Source organism: Embiotoca jacksoni, unplaced genomic scaffold, assembly GCF_022577435.1.
Source record: "Embiotoca jacksoni isolate LCO1_2020_lvr unplaced genomic scaffold, fEmbJac1.0.p SCAF_18, whole genome shotgun sequence".
Classification (NCBI taxonomy): domain Eukaryota; kingdom Metazoa; phylum Chordata; class Actinopteri; family Embiotocidae; genus Embiotoca; species Embiotoca jacksoni.
The window spans coordinates 276,927-304,839 of NW_027185318.1; the positions used below are offsets into that span (position 1 = coordinate 276,927).

The 27,913-nt window shown below is 42.6% G+C and overlaps 4 protein-coding genes across 10 annotated transcripts; 1 reads left to right on the forward strand and 3 right to left on the reverse strand.

The window, feature by feature from the left end:
- Nucleotides 1–45: 45 nt before the first annotated feature.
- srrm1 (serine/arginine repetitive matrix 1) lies at nucleotides 46–10,807 on the reverse strand. Of its 6 annotated transcripts, none has more exons than XM_069151849.1 (17): nucleotides 10,686–10,807; nucleotides 9,019–9,108; nucleotides 8,735–8,857; nucleotides 6,472–6,642; nucleotides 5,795–5,895; nucleotides 5,470–5,694; nucleotides 5,176–5,361; nucleotides 4,957–5,079; nucleotides 4,176–4,384; nucleotides 3,795–3,875; nucleotides 2,775–2,861; nucleotides 2,432–2,567; nucleotides 2,228–2,311; nucleotides 1,648–2,130; nucleotides 1,351–1,537; nucleotides 1,027–1,171; nucleotides 46–851 (listed from the first exon to the last, which is right to left on the reverse strand). In XM_069151849.1, exons 1-17 carry the CDS (start codon nucleotides 10,704–10,706, stop codon nucleotides 799–801), a joined length of 2,505 nt encoding a protein of 834 aa, XP_069007950.1. In that variant the 5' UTR covers nucleotides 10,707–10,807; the 3' UTR covers nucleotides 46–798. The 6 variants fall into 6 exon arrangements, with proteins under 6 accessions (XP_069007950.1, XP_069007948.1, XP_069007947.1 ...); XM_069151847.1 differs by having other exon boundaries at nucleotides 998–1,171; nucleotides 4,957–5,061; nucleotides 10,686–10,806; XM_069151846.1 differs by having other exon boundaries at nucleotides 998–1,171; nucleotides 10,686–10,806.
- A 2,045-nt stretch (nucleotides 10,808–12,852) lies between these two features.
- On the reverse strand, nucleotides 12,853–17,216 carry tdh2 (L-threonine dehydrogenase 2). The gene is made up of 8 exons (XM_069151856.1): nucleotides 16,196–17,216; nucleotides 15,520–15,562; nucleotides 15,365–15,435; nucleotides 15,092–15,241; nucleotides 14,831–15,003; nucleotides 14,640–14,730; nucleotides 14,283–14,552; nucleotides 12,853–13,826 (listed from the first exon to the last, which is right to left on the reverse strand). The coding sequence occupies exons 1-8, from the start codon at nucleotides 16,386–16,388 to the stop codon at nucleotides 13,681–13,683; spliced, it is 1,137 nt and encodes a 378-aa protein (XP_069007957.1). The 5' UTR covers nucleotides 16,389–17,216; the 3' UTR covers nucleotides 12,853–13,680.
- Nucleotides 17,217–17,281: 65 nt separating this feature from the next.
- On the reverse strand, nucleotides 17,282–24,967 carry LOC138199713 (myotubularin-related protein 9). 2 transcript variants are annotated; one of them, XM_069151852.1, is made up of 13 exons: nucleotides 24,880–24,967; nucleotides 24,663–24,797; nucleotides 23,755–24,231; nucleotides 23,385–23,441; nucleotides 22,855–22,963; nucleotides 22,588–22,713; nucleotides 21,259–21,432; nucleotides 20,974–21,191; nucleotides 20,713–20,874; nucleotides 20,161–20,302; nucleotides 18,105–18,325; nucleotides 17,809–17,960; nucleotides 17,282–17,655 (listed from the first exon to the last, which is right to left on the reverse strand). In XM_069151852.1, the coding sequence occupies exons 3-13, from the start codon at nucleotides 23,937–23,939 to the stop codon at nucleotides 17,555–17,557; spliced, it is 1,647 nt and encodes a 548-aa protein (XP_069007953.1). In that variant the 5' UTR covers nucleotides 23,940–24,231; nucleotides 24,663–24,797; nucleotides 24,880–24,967; the 3' UTR covers nucleotides 17,282–17,554. The 2 variants fall into 2 exon arrangements, with proteins under 2 accessions (XP_069007953.1, XP_069007954.1); XM_069151853.1 differs by lacking the exon at nucleotides 23,385–23,441 and having other exon boundaries at nucleotides 23,755–24,797.
- On the forward strand, nucleotides 24,745–27,503 carry fam167b (family with sequence similarity 167 member B). The gene is made up of 2 exons (XM_069151857.1): nucleotides 24,745–25,105; nucleotides 25,573–27,503. The coding sequence occupies exons 1-2, from the start codon at nucleotides 24,806–24,808 to the stop codon at nucleotides 25,834–25,836; spliced, it is 564 nt and encodes a 187-aa protein (XP_069007958.1). The 5' UTR covers nucleotides 24,745–24,805; the 3' UTR covers nucleotides 25,837–27,503.
- The last annotated feature ends 410 nt before the right edge of the window (nucleotides 27,504–27,913 follow it).

Sequence of the window (27,913 nt, forward strand, 5' to 3'; positions counted from 1 at the left end):
CAAAAAAAAAAAAAAAAAAAAAAAAAAACGCAAATACTATAAATATACTATAAAAAGGTTTTAATTCTGAAAGGATGACAAGATGACAAGAGCCAAGGTTACTAAATACAAATTATACTAGAGCAGTCCCACAGAGATCAGTTTCGTAGAAGGGTGTCAACATAAATTGCATATCAATCTGTTTGGAAAAAATTAAAGCGTTTCTCATATTATATTGTTTTAGTCTTCAAACAAGACAAATTTCAAAGTGAGAAAAAAAGCAGGTTGCCAAACACCTCTATTTATTTATAATATGGGACAGGACATTCTGTTACGGCCTCGTTCAGTGCCCACAGCTGGTCACTGGTTCCACGACTGAAAGGCAGTAGCAGCATGTAACTGTATGGTGGTTTGTCCCTTCACTTCATAAGGTCAGTGATTCATGCACATCAGAGACAATCACTGCACATGCAATCATTTCCCAACGGAATCTACTGTAGGTTGTGGAAAACATCATTAACCTGCCAATTAACCTCTGAGCTTAAACCTTTTCCCTGCTCAACAATTTAAAATTATGAACACAAGCTTCTTTACAGTTTAGATAATACACTAACTGACAAATCAAGCTCTTAAAGAAACACACTGTACCAAACCAGTATAAAGAAAACAAAACTCATTTAACAATTTGTACATTCTAAAGCTGAACCAGGTTGACAAACATCAAGAGTGGAAAATTCAAGAGTGCGAAAACTCCCGTGTTTTCAGGACATCTGTGATGGAGACATCTGGGCCTTCCTCATGGAGCGCAGGGCCTTCTCTCTAAGGTGTTTTTCCAGATCGTCCAAGCTGTCCTCGACCTCGCTGTCCGATTCCTCAACAAAAAGCATAACTTTCACTCAATTTAGCAACTTGGATACAAATGCAGAATGTTGGCATAGGACACATGTGACCATCTCCACTGCTTTTTGATCATAAATCAAAAGGTCTTGGCTGTTCAAATCACAAACACACATTTTACCTTTTTTGAATCTCCATCCATCTCCCCACCTTGGTTTTCTTGTCCATCTCCAGTAGCAGCGCCACTATTCTTCTCCTTCTTATGCTTCTTGTGCTTTTTATGTTTCTTCTCTTTCTTGTGTTTCTTTTCCTTCTTCTTCTTCTTCTTCTTTCCACCCACGTCGACATCCGAACTCTGCAATAAAACAAATGTTTACAAGTGCCACTGAAACTCACCACAACTATTACAAGATGAATGATGTAAGCAGCATTACTATACCAGAGATGGATTATGCCACAACAGGGTTCCCACTCATATTGGAACGAAAGAGAGCTGCAATAAAATGTAGTTCATATTTGTCAACAAGCTCAAACCTTGCTTGGAGATTGACTGCCAGAACCACTACTGGGTTTTTTGGCTGGTGGTGGAGACCCACTGACAGAGCGAGATGGTGACGGGGAGGCTGATGCAGGCACAGGACGTTTCTGAGCTGCTAGTTGAGGTGAAACAGATGTGGATCTGGAGGATGCTCTCCTTATAGGCTGGGGGCTCGCAGACGCTCTGAAGAAGATACAGGTGACATCAAGAGGACATTTAAAGAGTGATTCTACATACACAGAACTGACACTAGTGTAGACAAACTGTCAGATAAAAGTTTGCTCCTGATTTACTTCTGGTTGTTGTGTGGCTCTGGGGTGCGAGACACTCTGCGGATGAGTTTACTGCTGTGTGAAGGGGACTGCTGTCGCCGCTGGTTGGATGGAGATCCACTGCAGGTTTCAAAGTGTCCCTGGGGACTGGTGGAACCCCGAACGGTGTGACTGCGGCTTGCAGGGGATGGGGAGAGGCGTCTGGCTGCAGCAATGGGGGATCGCGTATCCCTGCTTGGCCTGACAGAAGGCAACATGGGGCTCCTCCTGTGTCTGGGTGGAGACATGGAGGAGGGAGGTGAGCGTCTTCTAGGAGCTGGAGAGCTTCTACGCTTGGGGGACCTGGAAGGGCGTCGCTTGACCCCTGGAGAAGAGCGTTTTGTGGGTGAGCTAGACATCTTCCTCTTCTGTGGAGGTAAAGGTGAAGGGCTATAGCGACGCTGGATAGGGGGGGAATATCTTCTGGGGGATGGAGATCTACGGCGGGGGGGTGGGGAAGGAGACCTGGGAAACACATGATATTGTCAAAAAACTTTTCTGAAATATTTATGATTTTTGAATAATAATGAAATCATAGCTTTAGATTTAAACATGCTTCTACCTGCGTCGGGGAGAGGGAGATCGGCGACGGCGTGGGAGAGAGGGGGAGCGACGTCTGCGTCCAGGAGAGGGAGAACGTCTTTTCCTGCAGGGTTATGAACCAAAAAAGGACACATGAACAACAACACACATGGAGCAAAGACAACTGGGATCGCGGAGGGTAAACCATTCAGGTAAGAATGTGCAAACGTGTTAGGTATTTGACCTCGGAGAAGCATCCCTATGTCGCCTCCGAGGCGAGGACGTACGGCTACGTCTCCTCCTCACGTCACCATTTCTGACCACCGGCCCTGCTGCTGGCCTCTTGGGCCCTTCATCTTCTGAGGAGGAAGACCCTGTATCTGAAACCACAGACACAGAACACATCAACAACGGTTTGACAGCAGCTTTTACTGTATGCGGTCAGGAAAAAACACCAAGGTTGGGGTTAGGACACAGCTTCAAACGTCCATGAGACGATGAGTGCAAGATGACATGTGCAGACACTTGGTTAGAAGAGAGGGAGTTGGGTATGGGAAAGAAAGAACGGGGATAAAAACGCTTTTAACCTGAAGACGACTGTCGATTCTGCCTGCGATACTGACGTCGCTGCTGCACCGAATCTGCTGTTGCCCCTTTCTCATTTTTATCCTCCTCTGAAATGTAGAGCATTGAGTGTCCCATCAGTGTTAGCAGAACCGTGCCATGGCAATGTTACAGATAACACAAAAGACAGATTTATATTCCTGTTGCTTGTTGTTTCCATGACATTTTAACATGGTATAGTGCAATTGGCCCATATGTTTAGAGAACAACTCTACAGCTCTTTATGTTGATAAGGCAAACTTTTGTTTATAAAGGCTAACTTTGTGTCATAATCCCTTTAGCAGAGCTAAAACTTTATATTGAGTACTTTTGATGTGGAGAAATTGTGGGAATTTTGCAAAATTGCAAGCTCCCACAAATGCTGTGGAAATGAATTGGCCTTTATTCCTGCGACTGCAATCACTATTTCCTGGAGGGACTGGATACTGTGACTGGGATGAAGACAGTGATCAGACAAAATGCCAAAACCAGCTGACATTTGAAAACACTAAAGAGATCCTTAGGCATAGATTTACTCAACATTCAGCTGTCTCCATTTGCTTCCGTCTAAAATAATTCAAATTATAACTATTGAAATTATTCAAATAATAATTGGCTGGGTAGCAAGCCAAGGCTCAATATTAATTTTTCATGCTAAAAAAGAATTTTCCCACAAACCTGGAGGTCTCTGAAAATCCTTTTTTTTTTTTATAAGGCTGACCAAGCTTCTACCATGAGCTCAGTAGCCTCAACTTTTCACAAATAATCCTTTCCATTTCACTGATAGTATGGTTCATTTTTTCATTTTGTAATGGGACTTATTTTAGACTAAAACACAATTATGTTAAATGCAAAGAAGTACATATCTGGACAAGACCTTTCCCGCTGAAGTACCAATTTCTCTGACAAGTAGAGGTGTCTGAGAATTCCATACGACTGGTCATCACATCTGTGAGGTGAAAGGTCAGTAAGGACTTTTTCAACAGACATAATTTAAGGCTTACCAGAGTCAGACCCTTCAGAAGGTTTGGGCTTGATGTTCTCAGATGGAGAGTCACCTCTTCCTCCTGGTTTTCGTTTTAAACCTAAAAAAAAACAAGGGACAGATCATTTTATATGCATTCATGACAATAACAACCCGTTAGTATAACTCTTGAAATAACAGAAAAGTCCTTTAATTTTTCTCATTTCAAATTTACAGGAATGATTGTGTTGTCTATAACCTCATTCACAAAGGAATTTAGGCATCATATTAAAACAATGAAATCTAATTTCTGATACATGGAAGGAGCCAGGGAGCTGAATGTGTCATGCAGTTGGAAGTACAAGGGAAAGAAAATGTAGTTATAGAGTTGAAAATAAAAGAATTGATTGCAAGATGGTACCCGATGAGCGAGGTGGGGAAGAAGAGCCCGGGCCCCTCCTGGCCCGTGGAGACGGAGATCGCCTGTCCTTCCCTGCAGGGCTGATGGAGGTGTCGGGATGATGGAATTGTTTTCGGGGTGGTGTGGTAGATATTCTTTTCATTGCTTTTTTGGGTGAGCGGGAGCCCGAGGAGCTGCTGCCAGACGATGAAGCAGAGCGAGAGCGCCTCCTGCAGGACACAAATAAAATCTTCAGCAAGCGTCATAGCAGACAGTCGAGCAAATCTTCACCTACGTCGGAGGGCACCTTTTCCACAAATTACATTTAAATGTCTAACGTTCAAATTAATTCGAACCCCAAATGAATTTGAAAACAATAACATATTTTCCGTCAGGTACTAAGCACATTTTTTTCTAATTGCTAAGTCGTGCAGTGTCCCACAATCATGGTTCAGATATTGCCAGATTCTACACAGCCTTGTCTACACAATTATAAAAAAAAGATATCTCTACTGACAATATTTTATCGTGAGATACATGTAAAAACAGCAATTTCATGAGAGAATTTTTTTCCCCTTGTTATACAGGCTAATATTAAAATCTATCAGTATTATCAAATTAATCAATAAAAGATTTGGATAGCCCAGACTGTTCTAAAAAAGAAAAACAAGATATGGAATGAATGGCTAGCCCTTCTAATGACCGAGATATGAGCGTAAAAGTGAAGGTAGTGAAAATACGCTGAAAAAAGCATTTGGCCGAAGAGCACGAGGCCACGCTGTCCATCCACCGTCGGACTGACCTGCGGACAGGAGAGCGCCGATGTCTGTGTCTGGTAGAGCTGGGAGGACCACGGCGAGGAGGACTCCTTCGACGAGGAGACATTCTCCTTCTGGGACTTGGTCTTCTGCGAGGGGAGTAAGATCTGTTAGGATAAAGAGGGCAAGTTGAGAAACCTTTACAAAACAAAGTTTGGATGCATAGACACCAGTGTGTGAATGCCATGAATATAAAAAGTGACCTGGAACGGGAGCGGCGCCTGCGAGAGCGGGAATGAGAACGGGAGCGGTGATGAGGTCGTTCTCTCCTAATGTCCTTCTCCCGTTCACGAGATCTCGGTCGCTCCTCTTTCTTCTGACTTTTCTCTGGGGATGGTTCTTTGACTTCAGTCACAGAGTCTGCTTTTACCACCTCCACAACCGTATCACTACAGAAAAAGTACAAGTAAACACATTTGAAGAAAGAAAGTGTAAGTTGTAAATATTAGCAGTCATACTAAATTTACAGGTCAAAGCAAAGCAAGCATTCCTCTCACCAGGTGGAGGAAGCTTCTTGGATGACTGGTTCTGGCAGGGATCTTTCTGATGTATCTGGCTCCACAAGCTGCTCCAAAGGTTTTGTGGGCAGCTGCATCAGGGGTGGGGGGGGTGAACTGCCACTAACTGGACTGGGTTTGCGTCTTGGGGAGCGTGAGGGACTGCGTTTCCTTTCCCGCTTCACCGGAGACCTTCGCCGTGGTGACGGTGACCTCGTCTTTCGCCTTGACAGAGAAAAAACACAACAAGTTTTCATGTTCTGCAATTAATGTGCAAAATAAACATCATCTATTGGTCTCAATATTAAAATAAAAAAATTCATACCTTCTTGGGCTCTTTGACTGAGCCCGCTCTCTGATGTCTTTGTCCTTTTCCTTCTTATCCTCATCCACCTTCTTCAGAGAAGCAAGCTTCTCCTGTTCAATCTGTCAGAGATGGAACAATAAGGGATTCATCATTTTACAATTACTGGCAATATGTTTTCTGACCTGCTATGTTTATAACAATCAGTAACCAGCAGTGACATCACCCGGTGGTTTGTGAACGGCCGTTATGAAGCCTCCAGTTCGGAATTTGGCCGGTGCCAATCTTGCTGCGGCGGTTTGGAGCAGGAAGTGACCATATTTGGACGAGATGGGGGAGGAGCCAGTCGTGGATCTGACTGATCTGATTGGAAACCTGACGATACGACGTCTCACCCACCGATAGCTGTAATCTGACTGCACCTCAGGGCTGTCAATCAAACCGACATGCCCCCAAAATCCATCCTTTTTTTGATCTTATTTTCTAATTAATGACGGGATCTCTGAACAGGATTGCATCGGGACCATAATTCAACCCATGAATATAGCCTTTTACAAAAACGGGTCTCCAAAATTAGGCAAGCTGTTCCTACCCAGGACTTTACACCAATGTCTAGCACATGGGTTCCGAGACACGCTGCACACATGGTCAGCGACTATTATTTTATTACATTTTACCGATCGCACAGAAAACCTCACCTGTCTCTGTTTGATTTCCTCTTTCTTCTGTTCCAGAAAAGCAGAGGGGATGCCAGCAATATTGTCCTGGGCACTCAGCAGCAGGGGCCACAGGTCCTTCATGAACTCCCGGGCATTCTTCCCATTAAGGAAGCCTGTCAAGTTGATCTGCATCATCTTGCTGTCCGGGTGCTGCAGCACACATACGAAGGGGGGAGACAAAAAAATATATATGGCCATTGAAATAGTTGAAGACAAAACATCAGGGAGAGGTAGGGTCCCACAAGCTGGGCTTCCTACCTGCTACTCCTCTCTAAACTATACCCGAGACCATTTAACTAACCAGACTAAAACATGTAAGACAATGACTAGACTATTTAACATCCCTGTGTCCAATACTGGACTCAATGAAATAACAAAATAAAGTGAGACTGATTTAAATTGCACTCACAAACTCATAAAACAGAATGCGAGCTAGCTGAGGGAAGACATATCTAGTGACATAAAATCAGCATGCAATACTGCCGTTGTTAATCCCTAGATATACAATCTACCATGGAAACTTCCATAACACAACATTTTTTGTCATTATATATTTTCCTCCCTATACCCCACTATGTTATATTCCTGTGTGACTACCCTCCCCTTGTTTTCCAGTCTCCCCACAGTTAAACAAATAGCCACAATACAGAGTGCATCAAAACCCAACACTGCAAGTACAGTTCCGGTGTCTTCAGTGAGTCCTGAGGATCAGTGGGCACGGAGCTCCATTGGCTTGCTTCCGCCTCCCTACTGCTTGAGACTCAACCACCTTGAGCTTAATGTAATATCATTTATCTAAATTGCAAGAGACGAACAAGCAATAATGAGTACACAGTTACACAAAAACTGAGTTTTATTTCAACAACTGATACTGAGTTAAAGTGAGATACCGTAATCTCAATTCTATTTCCCTTTCTTTTCATTATGCAACAACCCTTTTAAGCTTAGCTTTACCAGCCTGCCCCACCACCAAAACTACAGCAAGCAAAACATAAAATTAAAAGATAAAAGAATAACATTTATGTGTATACCATCTTTAAACAAATTCATGTGCAATATTTTAGTATTTTAGAAAAATGAAAGTCATTAAGGAGGGTTATTCAAATATATGCCAAACCTTTCATTCAAGTATACACAGTTCAGTATGGGGTGTGTAAATTAACCATTTTTGTTATTGCGAAAAGTACGTCTGCAAGGAAATTAGCCATTTTCCAGTTTTAAGGAAAAGGAAACTTCTTGGCCATAATTACTTTATATTGGATAATGTAGCATATGGGGTGACGAATATACACAACTTGCACTTAAAAAAATGTATACACAACATTAGTGGCACTAAGCATTATATTTTTACTGGCAAGGAGGCTTTTGTTCAGGTCAAAAACAACTCATGAATATTTCAATTAAATAATATTTAATCATAACTTATACAAAGCTGAAAAGTATTGTTTTTTATTGTTGAAAATCTCATTTTTGCTGACCTCATGTGGTTGAAGTTCTCCACTTACTACAGTGAAGTAGACTTAAGAGTGTGGTTTGTGTTGGTGACACACTCACACATCTGTTAGGTGTTATAAGAGAGCAGAAGAGTCTTCAGATCACAACAACAGAGGTGCAAAAGAAACAGCAATCAGGGTCAGTTAGACAATACTTTTCAGTTTGGTGTTCAAAAACACAGTTCATAGAAAGAGGGACATTGATTACTCTTATAAACAGGCTGTGGTACGTTGGTATACCTTTCCTGTTTTCAAGCTATCCCTGCAGTTACATTTAAAGGGATCTGGGCAGTTTTATTGATGCACTGCAAATACCTACGGAGAATGTGATTATGGCATTGTTCAGGTGTTCTTTCACTGACATGATATACGTGATCCCAGCACATAACTCACCTCAAACCACACACTGCATCATGAAGGGAGAGTTGGGCTCAGTGACTTTGGGCTCAGGAGAGAGCTAATTAGGTGTTGGTGCTATACTTCTGATGCAAGGTATAACATCCATATTGGTTCAGGCCTTTTAAATCATAAATCACATCATCATTAGAAGACTGCTGAATAAAGGCACTTTGTCACATAACAGCAAAACATGGTAATGTCATTATAAATAAGTTTTGTTACTTTACCCATTCAATTTAAATTTGACTAGGATGTGTAAATATTTTTGCTTATATCCCTTCTGACAAAGCAATGCCATCAAATAAATGACAGATGAAAGAACAAAAAGGAAACATAATTAAAGGCATTACCTTCTCCTCAAGCTGGTTAAATATGAACTCTATGACGACATCATCCTCGAACCCCAGAATCTCTGTCACTCGCTGAGTAATCCAAGGTTTGATGACTTCTAGGTTGACTTTGGTCATGTCCACCTGCCAGTGAAAGCTTAGTTAGCATCGTGCAGCATTTACAGAGACAGTTTACAGCCTCAGAAAGCCTCTCTGCAGGCTGGTGCATGTCCACAAACCCAACCACTCATTAGTCTTATTGTTAGGAACAGTAATGAGACACAACAAAGTAGAAAATGAAATACCTTCTTGTCCAGACATTCTGCAAATTTCAGCTGCTTGAGCAGTTTTTTCTGCTTGTTGCTGAAGCGGTTGTCTTGTTCCGCACTGGTTCCCTGAAAGAAAAACCAACAACCACATGTCAGCGGTGTGTTTAGAGTCAGCTGATCCTCTCATGAAGACTTACTGAAGTAATATTATTCCTTTAACTACCTCAGTACTTTACTGTTAAATATAAAGTAATATTATTAACTTATTAACTACCTCGGTACTTTACTGTTAAACGTAAAGTAATATTATTAACTTATTAACTACCTCGGTACTTTACTGTTAAACGTAAAGTAATATTATTAACTTATTAACTACCTCGGTACTTTACTGTTAAACGTAAAGTAATATTATTAACTTATTAACTACCTCGGTATTTTACTGTTAAACGTAAAGTAATATTATTAACTTATTAACTACCTCGGTACTTTACTGTTAAACGTAAAGTAAAATTATTAACTTATTAACTACCTCGGTACTTTACTGTTAAACGTAAAGTAATATTATTAACTTATTAACTACCTCGGTACTTTACTGTTAAACGTAAAGTAATATTATTAACTTATTAACTACCTCGGTACTTTACTGTTAAACGTAAAGTAATATTATTAACTTATTAACTACCTCGGTACTTTACTGTTAAACGTAAAGTAATATTATTAATTTATTAACTACCTCGGTACTTTACTGTTAAACGTAAAGTAATATTATTAACTTATTAACTACCTCGGTACTTTACTGTTAAACGTAAAGTAATATTATTAATTTATTAACTACCTCGGTACTTTACTGTTAAACGTAAAGTAATATTATTAACTTATTAACTACCTCGGTATTTTACTGTTAAACGTAAAGTAATATTATTAACTTATTAACTACCTCGGTATTTTACTGTTAAACGTAAAGTAATATTATTAACTTATTAACTACCTCGGTACTTTACTGTTAAACGTAAAGTAATATTATTAATTTATTAACCGGTACTCGGTATTTTACCGGTAAACTCATATCAACATACAGAACTTCCGGTCTGAAGGCGTTCCGGTTCCGGTCCTGTCTATGACGCGTTAAGTCTCGGTACCACAACATTGTTCGTGTTGGATCGTCACATGACATTGATGCCGACACGCTAACATTAGCATGCTAACCCTCCGTGTGGAGCGGACGGACTGATGCTAGCTTGTCTCCTGTAATCTGCACATTAAAAGATGAATGTGGTTCTTCGAGAAGCTTTAGCTCCTCTTAGCATAGCACAGCATAGCATAGCATAGCATAGCATAGCAGGGTCGTGACTAGTTCGTGAAGCCCGGGCGCCATCTTTAGCCAAGGCTACTGCGTTAGCTGGCTCGTATATTTCCTGCACGAGTCTACAAATAATGAAGTAACCGTCATGATATGCAAACAGCAGAATGTTCACCGACTCCATGGTAACAAACATCCACATGGGGACCACGTGTTGCTCCGTGAACAGCCCGCTGGGAGAGGACTGGTGCTAAAAGTAAAGATAGTTCAGATGATAGACGGAGCCCGGCCGGCTGTGGCCCTCCGCCTCCATCACAGCGACATCCACCTCTTACAACAACGTGTCTCCGAGCAGCAGAGCAGCAACGCACTGAAAACACAGAAATTAGTTTAATGAGCTTACGCGGAAAAATCCCGCGTCCATTTTGGGTGAAAATGAATTGAATCAGGCGTTGTCGAAAAAGACGTGTGTTGCTCCGGTGAAGTTCTCAGTGACCAACCGGATGAAGTGTGCGCCCCCACAGGAAGTAACGAGTACTACAGCTACTGTGATGACAGTGGAGAGGTGACGTGTGCGCCCCCACAGGACGTAACGAGTACTACAGCTACTGTGATGACAGTGGAGAGGTGACGTGTGCGCCCCCACAGGACGTAACGAGTACTACAGCTACTGTGATGACAGTGGAGAGGTGAAGTGTGCGCCCCCACAGGACGTAACGAGTACTACAGCTACTGTGATGACAGTGGAGAGGTGAAGTGTGCGCCCCCACAGGACGTAACGAGTACTACAGCTACTGTGATGACAGTGGAGAGGTGAAGTGTGCGCCCCCACAGGAAGTAACGAGTACTACAGCTACTGTGATGACAGTGGAGAGGTGAAGTGTGCGCCCCCACAGGAAGTAACGAGTACTACAGCTACTGTGATGACAGTGGAGAGGTGACGTGTGCGCCCCCACAGGACGTAACGAGTACTACAGCTACTGTGATGACAGTGGAGAGGTGACGTGTGCGCCCCCACAGGAAGTAACGAGTACTACAGCTACTGTGATGACAGTGGAGAGGTGAAGTGTGCGCCCCCACAGGAAGTAACGAGTACTACAGCTACTGTGATGACAGTGGAGAGGTGACGTGTGCGCCCCCACAGGAAGTAACGAGTACTACAGCTACTGTGATGACAGTGGAGAAGTGAAGTGTGCGCCCCCACAGGAAGTAACGAGTACTACAGCTACTGTGATGACAGTGGAGAGGTGAAGTGTGCGCCCCCACAGGACGTAACGAGTACTACAGCTACTGTGATGACAGTGGAGAGGTGACGTGTGCGCCCCCACAGGACGTAACGAGTACTACAGCTACTGTGATGACAGTGGAGAGGTGAAGTGTGCGCCCCCACAGGACGTAACGAGTACTACAGCTACTGTGATGACAGTGGAGAGGTGAAGTGTGCGCCCCCACAGGACGTAACGAGTACTACAGCTACTGTGATGACAGTGGAGAGGTGAAGTGTGCGCCCCCACAGGAAGTAACGAGTACTACAGCTACTGTGATGACAGTGGAGAGGTGAAGTGTGCGCCCCCACAGGAAGTAACGAGTACTACAGCTACTGTGATGACAGTGGAGAGGTGACGTGTGCGCCCCCACAGGACGTAACGAGTACTACAGCTACTGTGATGACAGTGGAGAGGTGACGTGTGCGCCCCCACAGGAAGTAACGAGTACTACAGCTACTGTGATGACAGTGGAGAGGTGAAGTGTGCGCCCCCACAGGAAGTAACGAGTACTACAGCTACTGTGATGACAGTGGAGAGGTGACGTGTGCGCCCCCACAGGAAGTAACGAGTACTACAGCTACTGTGATGACAGTGGAGAAGTGAAGTGTGCGCCCCCACAGGAAGTAACGAGTACTACAGCTACTGTGATGACAGTGGAGAGGTGAAGTGTGCGCCCCCACAGGAAGTAACGAGTACTACAGCTACTGTGATGACAGTGGAGAGGTGACGTGTGCGCCCCCACAGGAAGTAACGAGTACTACAGCTACTGTGATGACAGTGGAGAGGTGACGTGTGCGCCCCCACAGGAAGTAACGAGTACTACAGCTACTGTGATGACAGTGGAGAGGTGATGTGTGCGCCCCCACAGGAAGTAATGAGTACTACAGCTACTGTGATGACAGTGGAGAAGTGAAGTGTGCGCCCCCACAGGAAGTAACGAGTACTACAGCTACTGTGATGACAGTGGAGAAGTGAAGTGTGCGCCCCCACAGGAAGTAACGAGTATTACAGCTACTGTGATGACTGGAGAGGATAACGATTGACTTATCAACAGAAGAAATCAGACAGTGAAAGATGAGTTGAATTTGCAAAATAAGTAGAATACACATTTAAGAGTACTACTATGCAGAATGTTCCCTTTCTAAATCTAATGGTATTATAAAATGTATAGGTTTATGGTCATATGACGTGTGTAGCTACTCTGGATGCGGCCAATGTAACTAGGCCGACTTCATACACTGTAGGGTTTGTTGATCATGTGTTTGGATGTAAAAAAAAAAATGGTCACACAAAGTTCAGCAATATACAGTAATGACTTTTTTTTTTAGGTCATTAACATTTTTATTATTCAAGGTCTGATTCAAAGTACACTGCATTTTTATACATTGTAAATAGTAAATAAGGCTTCATTTGATGTCGGTAATCATTCATAACCTAAATCACACTGGTGGAAAAAAAAACTAAAATAAAGGCTTCCTGTTAAATGCCACAACACGAGTAGTGTTGTTGTAAATAGTGTGGGATTTTTCACTTGATAGTCTATATTATAATAGACTGCTTTATAAAACAGCCAGATTATATGATGTGTCATTACAGTCCAGAGTTAAATGCACATGCCAATCCAGGTGATTCTGGAATTAATTTATGCAACAGTTTTTTTTTACTCTAAATGTGCAACTGGTCCATATTGTCTTAGATTTTGTAATAAATGTTGTAACAGACCTTTGTGCATGCACGCAATTACACAACATTTGGAAATCTCTAAAGCTTGAGAAATATGTATTTTTATGTTCCATCTGAGGCAACATACCCCTGTGTAAAGTGATGCTTATACCATGATAATAATTAAAAACAACAAAGAGTAAAAGAAGGCTTGACAGTATATGGTTCCCTGAAAAAGACTGAAATGTGTGTTTGTGTACATGTGTATGACGTCTCATTGAGTATATTAAGAGATTCTGACTGAGAATTCCTGTTTCACAATCAGTCCCCAGTACATTGCTGTATTGCTCCAGAGAAACAGAGGATTGACAGTTTATAAAGGTGAAGTGAAAGGAAGTGTATTGTTCAATGCAGGCTGAAGAGAAGTCAGCAGTAGGCCATTGGTCAGTCTGTATGGAGCAGGTTTTGCTAGCTGACCGGTAAACCCTCGTTGGTCCTCTTGTCTCGAATGGAGCGCAGCATATCCGACACCAGCTCCTCAAGCCCGAAGGCTGGCGCCCACCCCCAGTCTCTCCTGGCATTGGAGTCATCAAATCTCACAGGCCAACTGTCTGCTGCAAAGTGTCGAGGAAGATGGCCACATTACTTCCATCACATCACTTTCCTTAAACCACACTATCAATTCTACCTGTGACTTTAAAATTAAAATTAAATTAAAATTAAAGACAAAAACTAAAAAAAAAATTAATCATTTTCAAGTCCATTTGACTTGAGACTTGAAAACCTTACTAATTCTTAAAATTTCACTCACTTTTTTTGAGTTAACATGCCATCTGCCATGACATGAATGATATCACACTCCTTAGGAAAGTTAGCATATCACCAGTTGCAATTTCTGACTTTTACTTACCAATGAGCCAGAACACAGTGACAGTCACCTCAGTTATTTTAAACCAGTATAGTTATTTTAAACCAGTATGTGTTTTCATGTGACCCAAAGTACTGCAAAGATCTATAATCCCACTTAGATTTTGCAATTAGTTATGTGTACCACAGGTGTTAAGTCGTACCAATAGTCTGGCGGATAGAGTCGGGATTGTAGGTGACCTTGAGGTGAGGGAGATGCCTGCGGATTTCTTGGGCCACCTCTTCTGGAGTGAAGCTCATGGCAGCTATGTTGTAGGTACGCAAGGACAGCTGGCACTCTGGAGCCTGCATGAACTCTACTGTCGCACGGTGGCAGTCGGAGATATGCATCATTGGAAGACGGGTGTCAGGTCGCAGGTAGCACTCGTGGTGACCTGTGCTGAGAGCATCGTGGAAGATTTGAACTGCATAGTCTGGAAAGACAAAGGAGTGTTTAGTCCATAACATTTAGCGGATTATAGTGCATTTACACCACATATACACATAAGGTAAAGCGATACCTGTGGTTCCTCCACCAGGAGGTGTGTTGACTGAGATCACGCCGGGGTAACGTAGGCAGCGGAAGTCCAAGCCATATTTATGATGGAGATACTGAAGAAAGAGAAGCTGACTGATATTGAGATTTGGCAAAGGGCAAAATTTACATCAACATTGGTGTCTCTGTAAGCATGTGTGCATTGTAAGATTTTACCTCCCCCATCAGTTCACCATGCACTTTAGACACACCATAGATGGTTCGAGGTCTTTGGACACAAAGGTCAGGGGCCGGGTCACGAGGAGAAGAAGGACCAAATGCTCCAATGGTGCTGGGGACAAAGAGGCGCAGGCAGTTCTCCAGGGCCAAGTCCAGCACATTATGTAGGCCTGACAGGAAGATCAGCGAGGGACAGGTCAAACTTTGATGAGCCTTAAAAACATAGAATATGCAAATAGTGTGGCCATTCAAGCAGACCTGTGATGTTGATCTTTCGTGCCAAAGCCACATTGGCCTCACCCACAGCACTCAGCAGAGCGCTGTAGTGGACCAGCCAAGTGACGCGATTATTTACAATCAGCTCTCGGAGGAGTTTGTAGTCCAACACATCAGCGTACACAAATGGTCCTGAAGGGAAACGAGAAGGAGGTGGCAACATTTATCAAAAAGTAATAGTTGTACATTCTGTGATTGTGAAATAAAAATAGAACACAAAAAGTAAAAAAAAAACTTGAATCAGATTTTGCATACCGCTGGTGTAAACATGAGGTGGAGGCTTCTTGATGTCTGACAGGATTACATTCTCTGTTCCGTACTGTTTTCTAGACATTAATATAGATGTGGTGACATTAAAATTTTAAACATTTGACAAAGTTCAAAGTCTCAGGGATATCAACACATCTCACCTCAGCATCTGTGCAAGTCCCACACCTAACTGCCCAAGACCACCTGCACACAGAGACAATCTTTAAAATTCTATCTGTCCAGAGAAAACAAAAAACCTGTTTAGAGATTGGTGAAAATAAAAACCATGTTTTTGGTATATCATGTTTCAGCTGAAAAAAGGCTTTTTGTTTGTTCCAAAGCTTTATCCCAGGATGAAAAGTGACAGCCGGCTATTGTCCTCCCCACAGTCACTCATTGGCCCGTTTTTGTCGCTAGTACTGTTTGTACTCACCCTATTGTGATGAATCAAAATGGGGTCCTTCTGCTGGTGCACAGTGAAAACAACTCGAAAAAAGGCAGCACATGGCTGTAGTATTCTGCTCAGGCCAATAATGCCACAGCGACTTGAATTTCTCATTCTGATACTCTTCCATTTAATTCTATTTGGACGCAGAGATTTGCTTGGAAAAGATCTGAGTAACTCTTACACAAACCCGACCTTACAAGCCACTCAGCCTCTATTATAACTGCCTTGTGGACAACAATAGAAAACAGTGGCTGTACAGTGAAAAAGGTAGAAATCAATAAGAGCTTCACAGGTTCAGTGGCTGTGGAAAAGTCCATCTTTCCCTGAATAAATAAATGTCAGACAGAAGCAACTATCACCTGCTAATGACAGACATAAATGTGCATCACCTGTGATGAGGACACGGGGGGTTTCCTGAGAGGGTAGGGGGCTGCTGGTCTCCTGGCTGTTCCACCTGCTCATCAGCCGGGGTAAAGAACTAAAGCTGCGACCGGGCCAAGTCCGCACCCTGCTCAGACAGCCTCGGCAGAAGAGACCCAGCTGAGCCGCAGTGGGCACACAGACCCGCACAGCCGGCTGCATTTCCAGTGGCACTCCTTTGAAAAGGTACAATGAACTTCACCAGAAGAAACTGATTACATGGAAACTCTACATCTTGATAATGATAAGTTGTTTTACAGTAATAAGACAAATTATATTACCTGTGTGCTGACAAATTTAAAAAATCCCAGACAGATGATTGTTGATCCAAAGCCAGCAGATGCAATCCAAAACTATTCCTCTAAACTGAACTATGAAATAAGAGCTGATAAGAAAGCATTTAGGTGTCAGAATTAAAAGATTACCATGCGATTGGTCACCATTTCAGTTCACCCAGTAACCACTGGATAAATAAGCAGATGTAGAAAGTCATGCTGGGCTATGTGGTTCTTGTTCACTTTGTATAATCACCGGGCTTGTGGCTCTTGACTGAACAGGACTACAGTCTCCAGCTTGCAAAGCTCCATGTGTGCAAACATGCTGACTTGCTGTGCACAGGGATTTGTATTGTGAGGGGTGTTTAGCTGAGCTTAACAGGACTGGGAGGTGCGTCGGTTATACAGCCTTCTTCTATTCATAATATTTATGAGTGAATATAAGTCAGAAAATAACCACTCCAATGCAATTACGCTAAAAACGGTCTACTTTTAGAGAAATAACACTCCCGGGGTCAGTTTTAAAGTAGTGAAATATGATCAAATATAGAGGGCTAAACAATGGTCTGAAAGATATTAAGTATACATTTTCACAATCTTATTAAAAGGTAGATGAGAAGGCACACTTGTTTCTGTACGTCAAGTTTAAATCTGCATCCAGGAGACGGGTATATTATCTTAGATTATTAAGTCTAAAGGGAATAAACTAATTTATTGGCATCATACGATATTTTTTTAATTCTGTATTTCATTTTAGTGGAAAAACAATTTTCTGGACTATTTTTCATTGACAGTTACAGAGCATTTTATTGGTCCTCTCATCTAATGTATTTTACAAAATGTCTAAACAATCCTTTCAAGGACACCAACTCATTTTAACATTTTTGTTTGTGATACAATATTTCTGAAAGACTAAAAAAATACCATATATCAAAACATATTAGATTGTTAAGGCATTGCACATTGGTAATGTTCCTCCTTAAACTTTGTTCAACATGTTCAACACATTCAAGCGAACTAACTTTATTCAATCAGACAGACACTGGAGGGCCGTTAGCTGAGAGACAGCTTTCCCCACTCAATGACCATATTCCTTATTTCCTCCTGAGCCTCCTCCAGGTGCCGAGCCTGCTGGGTCCATCTCAGAAAAAAGCCTAAAGGACATGGCATTGAGGAAACACCAACACTGAGATACAATCAAAGCAGCAAAATTCTAAACTTACTCTGCATTATGATTACATTAGAGGCGAGAACATTGAATGAGTCGAAGCGATCATGTTTCAATACATGTGCCGATCAAAGCTCACCTCTCCAGAGCTGCAAGGACTGAGGGTGAACTGAGGGCCAGATTGCGAGTTCAGTGGGCTCGTACAGTGGGTTACAGTAGGAATCTCTCTCCCTGGGCCTCAGCAGGGCCTGGAACAAACAATGAGTGTTGTCCTTCACTCCCAGGGCACACCTGAATGGTAAAAAGTGAGGACAAAGGAAAATAGAAAAACACTGCACGTTCAGATTAGTTTGAAAGAGAGATTCTATTTATATTACAGTTGCTATCAATGTAAAAAAAACAAACAGCTGTGTGTAATTACTAAATGAAGCTGACCTTTCCCGATCACTGTTACATAGAAAGGTGCCATAGTCAGAGGCGTAGACTTCAGTCGCCAGTCTGAGGAGCAGCACTTCCGAGAAGCCCAGAGCCAGCGGGAACTGACGGCACAGCTGCCACACACAGTCCATCAGCAGCAGGAAGACCGGAGACTCCGACTGAAGACGAGCGTGAGAAAAGGCTGAGTGGGCACATCGCTGCTGGAACGGGTGGCCCGCCTGCAAAGAAGAGTGCTTATTCATATAGACACATGTAGCGTGTTCATGTAACGTGTTCATGTAACGTGTTCATGTAACGTGTTCATGTAACGTGTTCATGTAACGTGTTCATGTAACGTGTTCATGTAGCGTGTTCATGTAACGTGTTCATGTAACGTGTTCATGTAGCGTGTTCATATAGCGTGTTCATATAGCGTGTTCATGTAACGTGTTCATGTAGCGTGTTCATGTAACGTGTTCATGTAACGTGTTCATGTAACGTGTTCATATAGCGTGTTCATGTAACGTGTTCATGTAACGTGTTCATGTAACGTGTTCATGTAACGTGTTCATGTAACGTGTTCATGTAGCGTGTTCATATAGCGTGTTCATGTAACGTGTTCATGTAGCGTGTTCATGTAACGTGTTCATGTAACGTGTTCATGTAACGTGTTCATGTAGCGTGTTCATGTAACGTGTTCATGTAACGTGTTCATGTAGCGTGTTCATGTAGCGTGTTCATGTAACGTGTTCATGTAACGTGTTCATGTAGCGTGTCCATTTAACGTGTTCATGTAGCGTATTCATGTAACGTGTTCATGTAGCGTGTTCATGTAACGTGTTCATGTAAAGTGTTCATGTAGTGTGTCCATTTAACGTGTTCATGTAGCGTATTCATGTAACGTGTTCATGTAGCGTGTTCATGTAACGTGTTCATGTAACGTGTTCATGTAACGTGTTCATGTAGCGTGTTCATGTAACGTGTTCATTTAACGTGTTCATATAACGTGTTCATGTAACGTGTTCATATGGCGTGTTCATGTAACGTGTTCATGTAACGTGTTCATGTAACGTGTTCATATAGCGTGTTCATGTAACGGGTCCATGTAACGTGTTCATGTAACGTGTTCATATAGCGTGTTCATGCAGCGTGTTCATGTAGCGTGTTCATATAGCGTGTTCATGTAGCGTGTTCATATAGCGTGTTCATGTAACGTGTTCATATAGCGTGTTCATGTAACGTGTTCATATAGCGTGTTCATGTAACGTGTTCATGTAACGTGTTCATATAGCGTGTTCATGTAACATGTTCATATAGCGTGTTCATGTAGCGTGTTCATATAGCGTGTTCATGTAACGTGTTCATGTAGCGTGTTCATGTAGCGTGTTCATGTAACGTGTTCATGTAACATGTTCATATAGCGTGTTCATGTAACATGTTCATATAGCGTGTTCATGTAGCGTGTTCATATAGCGTGTTCATGTAACGTGTTCATGTAGCGTGTTCATGTAGCGTGTTCATGTAGCGTGTTCATGTAACATGTTCATATAGCGTGTTCATGTAACGTGTTCATATAGCGTGTTCATGTAACGTGTTCATGTAGCGTGTTCATGTAGCGTGTTCATGTAACGTGTTCATATAGCGTGTTCATGTAACGTGTTCATGTAGCACACACAAACAGGATTTTGCTCATTTTTAACTTTGTGTTCAGTTTCAGCTTTGGATGTCTATTTTACTTTGCCACAACGTTTGCACACAGTCTTGTAGTCTTTAGCTTTACTCTTTGAAATACTTTCTTTTTGATTTAAACTCTTCACTTCTAAATGTAGTAACCAATTTGTTGACCTTTATTAATGTTTTGCATTCCCAAAATAATTTTAGACTTTAAGTATAGAATAAAAGTAAAGACAAATCAATATATTTGAGGAAATAATGAAAATAATGAAAACTAGAGAGCTTTTGAGTCTTTCTTCATGTAGTGACATGCTCTTGTTACATTGCAACTATTTGTAACTTTTGCTTTAATTGTTTGTGACCAACATTTATTCCCCAAAATCTTCCCCCGTCCAATCACCTGTATCCACTCCCTCTCCAGCAGAGCCAGGAAGCCCTCCAGTGTGCGACAGCATGGGTCCATGATAAGCTGAGCCAGAGTGCTGATGAGCAGAGAAGAGTCTGTCCCCTCAGAGCCATGAACCAGAACTGAGTGACTGTCCCTGGACAATAGCAATAGATATATTATATATATATCCTGCTCCTTCACATGTATAAGAAAAGGCACATATGTATTACTTTTTGAGCAGCTGCCAATGACAGGTGTCTGTTGGTATTGGAATTACTTGCTATGCTGCCCGAATGTCCTTGTCCAGTGTTTTCCTATAATATTTTTCTTCATTTTCTAGCTACAAAAAGGTAAATCAAGGTTTGTTAAATTCATACTGCCTGTGTGTTGTGTACATTCTTTACACATTGTTCTTTGTGGATTTTACCACAAACTTGTAAAGTTTTCAAAGTGAAAGCACTTCCTCAAAAAAAACAAAACAGTTGCAATTATATAAACGTGTGATGAGTGCACATCAGCTGTGAACAGCAGGAGGTCCCACAGTCCACTGAGTGCAGCTCCTACCTCTCCACACACTCCACCAGCAGACCAGCGGTTGACAGAGCAGTTTGAACGTGAGACAGCCACTTTGAATTCTCCAGCTTACTGAGCCAGCGGTCCATGTTGTGGGACTCGTCCCCACAGGCCTCCACCAGCTTGATGAGACTCTCCTGGAGCGTTTTGCCCCTGTTTACACACATGAAGAAAACGATGTCGGTGAGGTTAGTTTTGACGGGACAGATCAGGATCATCAACCAGTTGACTGCATACATTTTACATACAAACCTTTCCATCTGTCTGTGCAGTCTCTTCCAATGGCTATAGCACGATTTGGACTCAAATCCTCCACCCATCATCCGGGCCTGTTGAGCCTGCTGACTGGACCGGGTGTCAATAATGTAACCTTTGTCTGAGCTGTCAATCACAGCCTGAAGCAAGAGCTCGTCCTCTCTGCAGCGTTTCCTATTGGCTCCAGGAAGCGGCTGACTGCTGCGCATGATTACCTGAAAGGTTTTTGTCCATTTAGCAATGTTCAGTTATACTATGTGTGCTAACATTAGAGCACCTCACCATCCCATTCCTCTGGTGGTAGTAGCAGAGAACAGGGAAGCGTCCTCCTTGTCTGAATTTGGCCACCTTCTTCAGCGAATCGTCATCGATGCTGCGAGGGACGATGACAGCCGGCGGGTACGAGGGACACACCGAGTAGTCTTTGTTCACGCTGCTCAACCTCCACCTCTCATGCTGCAAACAGTGGAGACAGAAGGTGATGGAGGATAGTCGCAGGTGGTGACTGCTTAGACCTCTAGTGAGTCCGGGTGCAGCCAAAAACCTGCGTCGTATAGACACCAAACACTTCCATCAATTAAATGGGAAAGTGAACAAAGAACAATCATCCAATATACTGAAATCAGGAGCTGGAACAATGTTGAGGAGTGAGCAGAAGTAACTTATGCACACTAAAGCTTCCCATGCAATTCATTTATTAACAACATAAACTGTGTTGATGCTGTGTGTTCCTACTTTACTTTACAATCATTAATTAAATGGACCATGCTGCCATGTGTAAATGTCACAGTGTCACATTCTTGCATGTTCTTGCATGGTTAGCTAAACTACTAAACCAGATGAGTCTGTGAAAAGGCTTTTAAACTGCAATTCTTCTATGTGTAATTTCATTGTCTTTCATTTGTAGTTTCATATTAAATGACGGGGGTTGGCCACTGTGTCATAACGCACACCAACTACCTGATTCACATTCAATTCAATAGAAAAGAGTCGGTTTAATTATTACTTGAATCAGAAGTTTGCATTCAAAAACTCTTGTTTTACAACGTTTTATGTAAAAGGTATTGAACACAGGACATCTGCCAAAGCTGTCGGTGGGATTTTGGATAGCTTTGTTTCTGTGTGCTTTTGCACACTGAAGCCATAAAAACAGCTTAGAGCTGATCTGAGCTGGCGCAGGTGTCAAAATTCACACCAAAATTGCACTCATGAAAGGTCAGCTTCATTTAGTAATTACACACAGCTGTTTTTTTGTTTTTTTTTCATTGATAGCAACTGTAATATAAATAGAATCTCTCTTTCAAACTAATCTGAACGTGCAGTGTTTTTCTATTTTCCAATTGCACCCCCTGTTGTGCCGCTCTGCCCATCTCGAGGCCGCCACGTTTACTTTGGTCTACGAAAATTGCAAATCGGCAAAATAAATGAAAGCTGAGCAACAGGGATATCCTGTTCTTCACCTCTACTTCCTGCTTCCCAGCCTTTTCCTGTCATGTGGTTGCTTGTTGGGGAAGGTCCCATGGGAGACTTTTGTGTCTTTAGGTTTTATGCACGTGAGACTACATTCCTGTAAAGCGAAAAATGGGATAAAGAATTAAATCATTTGCTTACGAGCTCCTCCGTTTGACTGTAGTACTTTTCGGGGGATGAGAGACCCCATTGGTCCTGCAGCCGGAGATCAGCAGGGCGGTAAAAGAAAGGAAACATCTCCGGCACACAGTCCAGACAGGACAGCGTCTACACAAAGTTCAGACATCGCCAGAGTCAGAGCAGCGATGACAGTCACAGGACAGCAACAACTGTTGAATTCAAAGGAGGAATGTAAAGTGCAGAAAACTATCAGTGTCCCCGTGGGCTACACTTCAGGGTTCAATCCACCTCGATAGAGTGAGCGATGTTGAGACACTGCTCCATGCCGGGGATGTCCAGCTGCAGCACACGCAGATCTTTACACTTGATGGTGATCATCCCTGAGGATCCAGATATCCTACACACACACACACACACACACACACACACACACACACACACACACACACACACACACACTAATGGTCACACCAATGGAAACCACCCCTCAGGTCCACTTCCCCCCTCAGAGCCCCACGTTTGGACCGTTGTGATGCAGGAAGCTCGACTCGGAGCACAGCAAGAAGGCCGAAAGCAGTCAGAGGGGATTTCTCTTCCTGACAAACGGGAGTGGTGACACATATTCTCTGTTTCAGCAATGCCTTCACTGCCTGGGAAGAAACTGTTAGTAGCAAGCAAAACAGAACGGAAGCATATTTGAAGGTGTCAAAACAGAAGACAAACTGTGGTTGCAATATGTTAACAAATGTTTTATTAGGTGCTGTTTTCAAGAAGAGCAGCAGACAGCAGACACACGGCGGTACCATCAGATGTCCAACCTGTCACTGTGGCCGGTGTTAGAGAAGAAGCCCGAAGAGCCCAAAAGGTTTTCCACACTGGTTCAAAAGATTTGAGGGAATAATTAGACATGGTTGCATTCACTGGCACAGTTAAGACAGCTTTGTGTTGATTAGTAGGATTAAATATGTGACCATTTAAAAATCAAGCAATGAAATACAGCATTATGTCTGTCAATCAAACTTAATCTTCTGGAAATTTGGAAACAAATGGAAGCAAGTGACTACGGCCTATAACCTTTCTGTCTAAAATCACAGTAAAACCACTTAACAAGATGTATTTCTTCACAAATAGCCCCCCCCCCCCTTCTCCCCATCCATCCCTCCCCACACACAGACACACATCACTGACCTTTTCTCAATGGCATCGATGTTCCTGAGGAGCAGTAGAACCTGACGGCAGCTGCCGTCCTGTCTGTCAGAGAAGAGCAGGTGGTGTCCGGTGACGCACAGCGTGCCTCTGCTCGGCGGGTGGAGCTGCTGGCGGAGCTCAACATCCTCCACATTGGCGGTCTTGATGTGCTCAGAAAACTCCATCAGCTGCCCCCCCAAACACTAAAACCCTTGTTGTTCTTGTCCCTGTAGGATGGTTCCTGCTCTCCACTGTAAATCTCTTCCTCTCCTCTCTTGTGAGAAAATGAAAGTAACTTTGCTCCTCTGTAACGCAGCAGGTTGGGCAGCACGTTAGTTTACCATCAGAGATCTAGAAATAGTATTTCTTCTGCTCATCTGGCTACAACTTCTCATTCACAGGTTGCAAAACACGACACGGCTCTGGAAGTGGAACATGTGTTCTCTGAGGGCGACAAAAGACGGAAGTGCACGTTTCCTGAGAAACAGAAAATGTGTCACACGTTACTGGTAAAAGTTCTGCAAGGGCGAAATAGATCGCAATAATGTGCTGGCATGAGAGCTGCTGGATGACCACTAGATGGCACCATGGAACCATATTCAACCTCGACCCAAATTATATATATATAAATATACATATTTATATATATGATTAAAGCCTTTTCAGCTTACTGAAAAAAGGAAAAACCTCCCTGTAAAGAAATGCTCACTTAAAGTAGCCTAAAGTGTTTTTGGTACTTCAGCGTAAACAAGGACTCATTTGACTGGAAATCCCCAGAGTAGCCTAGTTATAATTATCCAAAATGATGAATGCACAGTTATAACTTTGTTTTTCTATTTTCCGTAAAAAATAAATAAATAAATAAAAAAGAGAATAGAATATTTGTTGTCTCGGGGCAGTTTTCTGACCTGTTGACTTCCAGAAGGCTGTGAAGGATCCACCCTCCGTGTCCCTCTGGGCGGCCACTGGTTCATTACTGCCTATAAAGCAGGTTCGGACCTGCTGCGCTCTGATCAAGCTGCCATCTTAACGAGAATCCGCTGCTGCATCGATGGATTTTAAAGAGCATGGAGATGAGTTTTCCGAGGGAGACACAGAGGATCTGGACAGTGTGAAAGCACTTACGGAGAAGCTGAAGTTACAGACCCGCAGACCATCCTATCTGGAGTGGCAGGAGCGCGTCCAGAGCCGAGCTTGGAGGGAGATAAGTTCAGCAGCCGGTCCGGGTCCCGGAGGACATGTCCTCTCCATGCCGTCAATCCTGAGAGACGAGAACTCAGAACTGGTTGTGCGCAACGTTTGTGGCTTTGATACTATTGATGATGCTTTGGAGTTTCTGAGAAAAGAGCTGGTGAGTTCCTCTTGAGCATTTCATTTCATTTTTACCCGAACATAATAGCCTATTGAAAAAAGTTGATCATTATTATAGTGCCAACAGCCTCAGGTAAGAATTGCAATAGTTGATAACTTCACCCTTCAGCCAGTCAAACCTAAAATCATCATGATCGTCTCTCTTTCTGCTTCAGTGTCGGTGATCTGCTCTGCATGAGTGTTTGGCTTAATTCAAGAGATAGCATGAAGGATTTCATGCAGCCTAAACAAATAGGCGAAGTTTGTGGAACAATATGATGCCTGTTTTCTCAGTTTCAGACTCCAGCTCATATATTTCACATGGCAATGATTTACAATATTTGATGTGTAGATAAACTCCGAGGAGCCATCCAAATTCAAATGTCCACATATTTTCAGGTAGGCTACTTCACTGAGGCTCATTTTCACCACAAACTTACCCCCCCCCCTCCTCTGCTCTCATCTCAGAGGGAGATGCAAGTTCAGGACAACCAGCTGGCCCGTCAGCTGATCCGTCTGCGTGGGGAGATCCACCGGCTAAAAGTGGAGCAAGTGTGTGATCGTCATAAGGAGATGCTGGATGATGCAACATATGAGTTGGAGGAGTGTGGCGAGGAGTCCGACCTGCTGTGTGACATCCCCATGAAGGCAGCCTTCGCTCTGTCCACCCCTCTGAAACACCTGGGCCTCACCAAGATGAACATCAACTCCAGACGCTTCTCACTATGTTAAAGACCACCGCCTCCATTCATGCTGCCGAGGATGTTTCCACGTCCTCCTCAGTGTTTATGGAGGCGGCATGAGGGTTATTTCCTCTTCGGAAGGTGTGTGGGGGCAGAATTAAGAGTAGCTGCAGCAGCTGGTGCCATGAGTGAAAACTGAAATGACTTGACAAGCATGAGGAAGCCTTTGTGGACACACCTTTTCTAGCAGCACAGCTTCCTACTGATCACAGTCAGTTCACAGTGTGAATCAGGATGGATAAAGAATAGCAGCTATCGTTACATGTAAAGTGAATACAAATATGAAATATCTCAGGTCAATTGATATTGCAAAAATAAAGTTTCCCAGCTAAATGCAAATGGGAAGGTAGCACGAAATTAACTGAAGGTTGTCACAGAAATAAGAAAATGCTTTTTTTCAGCACACCAAACGTTGCCTTCAGGAACTTTATGTTCCTGGTACTTTTTAGAAAGCTCACATGACTTGACTTTTGTGCAACTTAGGGGCATGACCCAGATCATGGAGGTGTTTGGGCGATTAATGGGAGAGGAATTCTAAAAATAAATTGAGGGGCCACAAGTAGATTTTTGACCCAAAAATCTAAAAATATGAAGTCAGTGCATCTGATTGTGTCTCATCTGGTCAGATAAGGTAAATGTTCAACAACACTTTAAAGTAATGCGAGTCCTTCAATGCACCAGCTTACTCCAGCCACTGAAGCCTTCATCAGGCTTTTGTCTCCACCTCACAGGAAGTAGGAGGTCACACTCAAGTATCTTATTTCATAAACCCAAAATGCATCTACAGCCTCACCACCGCAGAGACAGGAACCAGGAGGCCGTGCATGGTGCTTTTTTTTTTTTTTTTTTTTTTTTTTTTTTTCCATTTCCATGTCTGGATGCTGCAGAGAACTGGTTGTAAGCTGTATATGGCTGAAAAGTGTATTTTGTTGTTCAATGGCAAGTTAAAAACTAGTTAAATGGTTTGTTATATAGTTTACAACAAGAGAGAAGAATGAATGAGGGATTTAAAAAAAAATTTGTTTGTAGTTGTATAAAGCACCTATTGAAATTGGTATCATACTATACAGATGGTTAAATCCTGCTACTGTAATATGAATGTACAGTATCTACTTGACAAATTAACCCAAAAGCAACTTTTTCTTTTCTTTTCGTACACATATTAAAGAGACATTGTCATGTGTCAAGTGTAAAATGCTGATTACTGCATGATTTGAAAGTGAACTTTGGGGTTCGGTTTTTGCATCTACAGTATCTGTGCAAAGTGTCACCATATACTCCATCAGATCCATTCTCACCATCCATCCGTGGCCCTGAAGCCACCCAGGCACAATAAAGTCATCTTTCCTTCCATGAGACATTCATGACCCGGTGTAATGTCAAAATATATGAATGACGCCCTCGAGGGAGTTGCAGAACCAGAGACAGCGTTGGACATAATTAGTCGAACAAGAAACCACATCTGCTTTGGCAGAGAGAGTGCGCTCATTGTGTGAATGAGAGCTGTTGAAATGATCCTAATGTGGCATACTTCAGGACACATATGACCTAATGCATGATGTGAGATCTCAATAGTGGGAAACATGGAAATGAATATGATATGGAAAAAGGTCTAATTCTTCAGTGAATGTTGTTCCAATAAAGTGCTGCACATTCTTTCCCTGGACCTGTTCCCCCCATCTCATACCAAATGTCATCATGAGCCAAAGTAAATATTATAGTGTAAAGAAAGCATAAGCAGCCATCAGTTTATCACGAAGCTAAAAAAAAAAAAAATGTACATATGACGTACATGAGTAAGCATCAGCAACAAAACAAGGCCAGCACCTGCATCATGAATTGGGTTGTAAGAGGTTGGAAAACGTGCTGTGTATTAATAGCATCTCAGTTTGATTGCGTAACAGAATGTGATTTCCAACCACATTTTTGGAAGTAGTGAGAACTGTGGCTGAGAGGACAATAGGAGTTCCCTGAAAGCCTCATCAGGCCTGCCAGAAGCCCATCTCCAAAGATGGCGAGCTTCTTGTTGGTATGTTTCTGTTGATTCACCGTAGTATCGATCACAT